Here is an 8418-nt window from a genome sequence, read left to right as displayed (position 1 = left end):
TTCGTATTTGGCTCCATCCATCTTCCCAACAATTTTAACCATCTTCCCTGTCCCTGCTGAAGAAATGCAGGCCCAAACCATGATGCTGCCACCACCATGTTTGACAGTGGGGATGGTGTGTTCAGGGTGATGAGCTGTATTGCTTTTTTACGCCAAACATAACGTTTTGCATTGTTGCAAAAACGTTTGATTTTGGTTTCATCTGACCAGAGCACCTTCTTCCACATATTTGGTGTGTCTCCCAGGTAGCTTTTGGCAAACTTTAAACGAGACTTTTTATGGATATCTTTAAGAAATGGCTTTCTTCTTGCCACTCTTCCATAAAGGCCAGATTTGTGCAGTATGCGACCACCAGAGTCTCCCGCCTCAGCTGTAGTTCTCTGCAGTTCATCCAGAGTGATCATGGGCCTCTTGGCTGCATCTCTGATCAGTCTTCTCCTTGTATGAGGGACGGTCGGGTCTTCGTAGATTTGCAGTGGTCTGATACTCGTATTTCAATATGATCGCTTGCACAGTGCTCCTTGGGATGTTTAAAGCTTGGGACATTTTTTTGTATCCAAATCCGGCTTTAAACTTCATCACAACAGTAACTCGGCCCTGCCTGGTGTGTTCCTTGTTCTTCATGATGCTCTCTGTGCTTTAAACGGACCTCTGACTATCAGAGTGAGTGCATTTGTACGGAGACTTGATTACACACAGGTGGATTCAATTTATCACCATCAGTCATTTAGGTCAGATTTTTCTGAAGAGAGTTTGCTGCATTCAAAGTAAAGGGGCAGAATAATTTTGCACGCCCAATTTTTACTTGTTATAAAAGTTTGAAATATCCAATAAATTTCGTTCCACTTCATAATTGTGTCCCACTTGTTATTGATTAGTCACAAAAAAATTACAGTTTTATATCTTTATGTTTAAAGCCTGAAATGTGGCGAAAGGTCAAAAAGTTCAAGGGGGCCGAATACTTTCCCAAGGCACTGTATGTTGAATTGTCACTGTCCCGTGAAGAGCCCTCATCTTTGTGACCCTCATCAGATATTATCCTTGAAGACCTTCATTTCTACATGTTTTACTTTTACTGCAGGTTAGTTCTACAGTGTTGAAAAGTGTGGCGAGACATGACGGTTCGGAGCATCCAGCACACACCATCCTGCTAACTGCTGCCTTCATTTGGATCATCTCCCAGGCAGGTAGTCTGTGTCTGCCCCCTACTGGACGACAACACTCACAGCAGACGACGCTGCAGTGAAGTGTCTCATATCACAAGTACTTCTTTAACTCAGCCTTCAATCTGCAAGGCTTACAAAAAAATAAAAAATACAGACCACAATCTGACACCAACCTCAATTACTTCACTGCTTTGGAACAGAGGAGTGTAATATGATATCAACAGTTAATTTCTAAAGCCGTGTTCTGAATTCAGCTTTTGGAAATTAGAAGTGCCACAAGTTTATTTTTGTCTGTGCAACGTGAAAGAGAGAGACTTTATACATAAATGAAGAGTGGAAGGGCTGATCAACTCTTTCCCATTGGTTTGTAATGCAACCAGCTTTTTAAATGATATTCCCTGTATGGATTCCATAGCATAATCTGATGGGCACTGAGAGGTATAGTTCAATTACTATGCTAGTCTACACTGTGAGTTAGAGGGTTAGACGATAATGCTCCCTAATTTCTTTTTTGATGAATTGCATTATGTCAGACAAACGTACGGGTGACAGAGCTAATGGCTTTGACTGGATACTGCTTTCCGTTTGGCTGGAATCAAACTGAGGAGGGCGGCTACGGTTACAGTAATGTGATGAATGTTTAGGTTGACAATAGTAAAGCAAGGTAGGTGTGTGTGTGTGTGTGTGTGTGTGTGTGCGTGCGTGCGTGCGTGCGTGCGTGCGTAATCGTTGCGTGCGTGTGTGCACTACAGAGAGATAAACAGTGTGCGAGTTAAAACAAGAAAAAACAGAACACAAAAAACTGTAAAATATGAGGATAAGATTCACAGAAAGATAAACAAGCTGTGTCCGTGTTTGTGTGTGTGTGTGTGTGGTGTGTGTGTGTGTGTGTGTGTTGTGTGTTGTGTGTCCGTGTGTGTGTGGGTGTGGTGTGTGTGTGTGTGTGTGTGGTGTGTGTGTGTGTGGGTTTTTGTAATGAGTGCATCGACCTTGGAGTGGGTGATGGACAGGGTGTCCACCCAGACGCGCCAGCCGCCCCACTCATATTTGATGGCGTGGTAGAGCAGGATGCGGAAGACGGCGTACACCATCTCTGTGATTTTCTGCTCCTCGCTGTTTTGCGGGTTGATGAAGCACAGAGAGAGCATCCACTCCTGCCACACCGAGCACTGCAGCAGGCACCTAAAACAAACAAAAATATACACGGAATATGTAGTGCTGAATGTGAATCCCGCTGGCATGTAAACACTGCGTGGACTGGTGTGTGATGTAGTTGTCTATCTTTTGAAGTGGTTGAATTCTTACCTGCGGTTCTCTCGGCTGTTATTGAACAGTTTGATCATGTCTGACAGAAAGACCTTGCGCACCTCCATGCTCTCGGGGGATGGGGGAGAACTCTTCAGCAGAGCAGCTATTACCTTCAGAATTTCTAGAAATATTAACGGAAACATATCCATTCTGTTTAAGGATTTAGGTTACAAAAATTAAACATTGACAGTAAATAATTTAAGAGAATATCAAAATACTTCAACTGGTTAGTGTGCATGTCTGTGTTGTTCATTTTGTAATATAACACATTAAAAACTGTAACAAAGTTGTATTTTTAAGGATATTAATTTTAAAAAAAAGTTTGGATTTGGAAAACATCTGGCAGATAATGCACAAATCAGCAACTGAATCATACACTGGTCTCAACATGTGCAAATCATTGTGTCACAAACTATCTCAACTCCCAGCTGTACACACCTGAAAATCTGTGCCTGTGGTAAGAAAAAAAAAAAAGAAATGAAAAGAAATAGTGCAGGCCATTGATCTTTATCATACTGTAATGGTTTTGGTATTGTTTCAAATGAGAGAGCCAGAGTTGCAGACCCTTCTGGAAGGCTTGGCTTCGGTTAAACCAAAGAGACTGACTGTTTAGATGAATTATCTAGACAATGTCAGTGTCCATTTACTCGGAGTAGAGAGACGGCGGGGCTTGGATTTCACTCGTCTTTTCAGACTTGTGCGCTAACCGATGCCCCCTTGCCCCAGCAGACGGTTGTGTGTTCTACGCCTTAGTCACTCAAATTATGAGTCGCTGAACCTTTACCGCCAGAAAATTACCCCAGCATGTACTGGGAATGAGGATGGAGGGATGGCGTATTCCCTTCTTTTTTCCATTTGCTCTTGGTTCCTTTCCCTTGAGTTAATTTGAGGGAAACGGTACTTCCTCGGTTTGTTTGATTGGCTCTGACGTTACTAAAGACTGCAATCAGGGGGCCATTTTGGGAGTTTGTCGCAGATTAAATCAGGAGAATGCACGGTAAAGGAGAAACAGACCACCGCTCTATGTTCCATAGAAAGTGCTCATATGTATAAGCCCATACAGGGTTTCAATGATATAGTATACTGCCTGTCTAGGCTGGTTGGGTAGGAGAGTTTTTAACACAACAAAGGGTTAAGATAATCAATGTGTGACTACAGCAGGACCTTGTCAGATTAAGGCTGGTTGGAAGTAAACCTTGGTTGTGATTATACCGAGTGCTTGGATTTCAAACTGATTAAAGCTGTTTTGCAAGCGTGTGCACAAAAGGTGCATGTATGTGTGGAAGCAGTGGTCTAAAAAAAGAGAGGGAGAGGTTTTCTTTTCTCGAAAGCTGAAATGAATACTTAACATTTCAACATATGAAAAGATTTTGTGAGCCGGCGTGAAATTGGAGGTAAGTTAATGGCCTGAAACTATAAAATGGGAACATTGATCAAAGCCTAAAGTCACTAACTGTATTATGTTGCCGCATGGTAGATAAAAATATACAGATTATATTTGTGCGAGTATATAGTAATAAACTACGAAAAGCATGTGTCCATTTAAAAACACTTTGCTTCTTCTAAGTTACAAATAATATTATTAAATATATGTTTAATTAAGTTATGATATATATTATTGTAAACTATTAACCCGATACATATGCAACATATTATGTATTTACTCCACAAAGTACATACAAATACTGTATAACATTATATGATTTATGCAATTGCATTGAAAGAATAAACTCTAAATTTACTTAATGCGATCAAATAAATTGCTTTAATGTATTAAGTGCATACACAATACTTTCATATTTTCATCAGAATTTCTTTACATTTATATCATTTTTTTTATATGCAAATGATTCCTGACAAAACATGACACCGACTTCTAATAAAACCTGCAGATCTGTGTGTATTTCTCAAAGTAGTCACACCAGCCTCATGCTAGGATTATGCATGACATCTGAGGTTCCGTTGTATGAAAATACCCTCTGGCTGCAAAATTTATGTCGTTCATTTGTTTGACTGTGTATAGCGATTGCACCGCTCCATGGGGAATATCCTCTAGTGCAGAATGGAGCAATAGGTATGTAGAAGGTACGCTGCAGGGGATGATTTAGGAGAGTAGTGTGGCGCAGAGGAGGCACTTACGTGGGTTGAGAATCTTCACAGAGGAGTCGGGGTCCGGATGCTGTTTATGGATCACTTGAGTGCAGATCTGCTCTGTAAGAATCTACCGGGGGACAGAGAGGGGATTCAAGTCATAAATATCCATATTGGTCCTTACAATAACAGAGACACAAACCACACTATGGACACACAAAGCTATGTATACTTCTTACCATTGCGTAGTCTCTGGCTGAATGATTGCCAAATTAAATTTCTGCAGGTGGTCAGCCACACAATTTATTATTTTAACTAACTCATTAAATTGTCAGGTTGGAAAATAAAAAGGCAAAAATGAAAAATTTGGCAAAAACAAGGTCAGTTAAAATGGCAACAAAATAAATATTGCCATGCAGTTGAACACAAAGGTCATTATCGTATGTCATTGTATGTCTGTTTAGATAATTACAGTCCTGTAGGCCAGGCCTAGAGAGAGAGAGAGAGGTGTGTGTGTGTGTGTGTGTGTGTGTGTGTGTGTGTGTGTGTGTGTGTGTGTGGTGTGGGGTGTGGTGGTGTGTGTGTGTGTGTGTGTGTGTGTGTGTGTAGGACTGACCTCGAAGAGCACGTTGTAGGTTGTCATGGTGAACTGGCTGGCGTGGAGCATCAGGCGTTCAGTGAGCAGAGAGAAAAGGCCATGACTCAGCATGACCTCAGGTTTCCTCCTGATCAGGATATTAGGAGGTCAAAGGTCAGTCAGTAAACATCTTTATTTGCCAGAAAGCAATGCATCACTTTTTCTTAAATGGAACATGATATACAAATGGGAGTTGATATCAATGCACTGAAATACCACAACTGTCTTGTGGTGGTCTATATCCTCAACGTTCAGTTCAGTTTGTTTTATGAAAGGGGACAATGCAAATTAATATAACACATGATTTGAATGAATTAGCTGTTCCATTTTCAGAATTGCTCCAATGACGCAGGAAATTCCATTGGATGAATGTCTTTCAGCCGGTGTCTGTTTTCTTTCCACTTTCTTTGTTTTTTAATTTTAAACTCCGGTGGATTTATGAGCACTATGGTTAACTGCTCCTCAGATCTCTGCAGGGTAAATCCAGACAGCAGGCTAGTCTATTTGTCCAATCTGAGTTTTCTGTCACAACAACTTTTGAAAGTTCACGTTACACCAAAACCGTAGCAAGCACCGTACAGAGCGTAGCACCGCCCGTGACGATTATGATTGGTTTAAAGAAATCACCAAAAAACGTTGCGGAATGCTACGTGGACTAACGAGATCCTCCTCGGCAGCGTGTGGAGGATGGTCTGGCAAAGCGAGATTATTATTGTAGTAATATCAAATCACATTTGAAAAAGGTCTAAAAACATCATGCATTTTGGAGAAATTACAAGGGCAAAATCTGGAGTTTCTAATGAGTCAAATTATTGCTGCGGCATAAATTAGCTGAGCTCGAGCTGACATTTGACATTGAGGAAATGAAAAAAAAGAGAGTCCCTGTTGACTAAGTAAGAACATTTCTCCACAGAAAACTCCTCTCGTCCTCTTTTATCTCTGATCATGGAACAACTCCCAATTTCAGTATTGTAGCTTAGCTAAAAAGCTGTGGGCTGTTTGCAGATAGTTTCATGGTCAATCTTGCATCTGGATCACAAGACACACAAAACTGTTGCCAAGACACGGCTTTCTGATACACCTACTTCACTATGTTCACTAAGATCACCTTATCACTCACTATAAGTAGAGGTTATTAGTGAAAATGAGCTGACAAACAGCTTGGGATATGACGTAAGTCTCATCATGCTTTTTCACCAAGAAAACACCGGACATTTGGAGAGATGCATTCTGGAGCACATGGTTATTGTAAGAGCTTTTATTTAAGAGCAGTACTGGATATTTCACTGCTCAAAAGACAAAAAGACGACACACAAAGTGACATATATAATGTATATCTGAAGAATGCTGAAAATGGCAGTAAGAGGCATTTTTTTTGACAGTGAGGCATGCAGCTGGATAAAGAATTAACATTAACCGGTTTTGATTGTATTATTTAGAAAGGTAGCTGTGCAATGAGACTTTTTCTGCAAACTTTAATATTTTGCAGTTGTTCTGTTACTAGAGGGAACCATTAAAAAGCGGACGTTGCCTTTCAAATTACAACTACATAAAAATATAATGAGCACAAGCAGCTACATTAAGAGATGTTTAGAGAATAAAAGCTTTGAATCAATAATCAACATCAGAGCAATTTCATACACTTAAATATAATAAATATAGATCCCTTTCAGGTATCAATATTACTGTTAGAAGTGTGGGCTTTTCAAAATATAAATTTTACATATCTAATACAGACTGAACTAAATAGAATTTTTCCAAACTACAATTCTATACTCTGGGAATACAATGCCAAGGATTTGGTGACTGTACTTACTTTGGTGGCAAGTGTTTCAGAAAGTAGCCCATTACTTTGAGTGTCTGCACTCTTATTCCTTCACTTTTTGAGGCCAAAAGCTTGTAAATCACCCTGAAAAAAAATTCAAAAATCGAATTCAATTTAATTATATTCAAAGCATTATAAAAAGCTAGTCAAAGTATACAATTAACAATAGAGATTTAGCAGTATTTATCAGTTGTTGATTTTTTTAAAACAACCAAATCCGCATTTTGCAGTGTTACATACAACTAAAGTGACACAAGACTAAAGCAATGCAATTTAAAATAATCAGCTCCAACTCCAATTTTTTATTTTGAGCAAAGACATCAAACCATGAATACATCTGCAGGGAATATAAATGGTGATTATTACCGAATCCCGTTGCGCTGGTCAAAGGCCTGGACCATGGACACAGGATGTTCAGACATCAAAGCCACCAACAACTGCAGTACATCCATGAGATTGTCATCCTGTGGGGCAGAGAAGAAGGAACTTGAGGCTATTGTGGTGTTAACGGAGAGCAGTGCGGAAAATACTGCATCTAGTTGAGCTGTAGTGAATTGGCTTTCCAGGGGATATCTTCAACTATGAGGAAATGATAGTCAGCTGTATTTGTTAATTCAAGATGCAAGGCAAACATACACACATCATTCATTACTGTTTTACGTGATGTTTAGTAGAGGCAGTAGCAGCGGCAATGCAAGGTAGAAAAACCCCAGAAAGAATCAGAACTAAACAATAACATTATGTTCTCTGTAAAATGAAGGACTGCTACATGTCAGTGTGTTTTTTCCAGCTATGTTGTAATCACCCTTTATTCTTACATGGTTGACTGCGTTACTGACTGATCTGACTGATTCATTTGTTTTGCATCACTCCACTGTAAACCACACCACTTCTGTCAGGACGTCTGACTGGCAGACTTGGAAAAATAACAAGAAACAGTGATGCTGCTTTTAGCAACAGGACTTGTTTGCTCTTGCTCTACATATCAGACAGTGGGAAGACAAAAGTACACGATACAGTAGTGTTATGTTGCCATCTGGTGGTGAGGTCTCGGCTGGCCGGTGCTGCCAAAAAACAAAAAACTGCAAAAGCAGTACACATGCCTACCTCATGCATGGTAAGGAGGTAATTGAGGATACTCTGTAGCTCGTCTTCCTTCACTCCATGATCCTAGAATGTAATTGCACAGATCATTTCACAATTGGTTCACTAGGGTTCACAATGTTTTATGCCCCTACCCCAGACAGTACAAGTAGACATGAGCATAAAGCTATCACACTTCTAAATATAGAAAACACATTATTAAAGCGCCCATATTATGCTCATTTTCAGGTTCATAATTGTATTTTGAAGTGTAGCAGAATAGGTTTACATGATTTCATTTTCAAAAA

The 8418-nt window shown here is 39.9% G+C and overlaps 1 protein-coding gene across 8 annotated transcripts in view; it reads right to left on the bottom strand.

Annotated features, from left to right (window-relative positions):
- lrba (LPS-responsive vesicle trafficking, beach and anchor containing) overlaps positions 1–8418 on the bottom strand; it is a 199232-nt gene that overhangs the window by 146861 nt on the left and 43953 nt on the right. For all 8 annotated transcript variants that reach the window (XM_032539028.1, XM_032539046.1, XM_032539063.1 and 5 more), the window contains exons 15-21: positions 8135–8197; positions 7394–7491; positions 7019–7111; positions 5182–5290; positions 4614–4695; positions 2472–2595; positions 2156–2348 (exon numbers count right to left, since the gene is read on the bottom strand). In XM_032539028.1, the coding sequence (XP_032394919.1) occupies positions 2156–2348; positions 2472–2595; positions 4614–4695; positions 5182–5290; positions 7019–7111; positions 7394–7491; positions 8135–8197 (762 nt within the window). The remainder of the gene's footprint in view (positions 1–2155; positions 2349–2471; positions 2596–4613; positions 4696–5181; positions 5291–7018; positions 7112–7393; positions 7492–8134; positions 8198–8418) is intronic.

This window comes from Etheostoma spectabile, chromosome 2 (assembly GCF_008692095.1).
Source record: "Etheostoma spectabile isolate EspeVRDwgs_2016 chromosome 2, UIUC_Espe_1.0, whole genome shotgun sequence".
Taxonomy (NCBI): domain Eukaryota; kingdom Metazoa; phylum Chordata; class Actinopteri; order Perciformes; family Percidae; genus Etheostoma; species Etheostoma spectabile.
The sequence above is the reverse complement of the archived record's forward strand: the minus strand, read 5'-3'. Positions and strand labels throughout refer to the sequence as shown.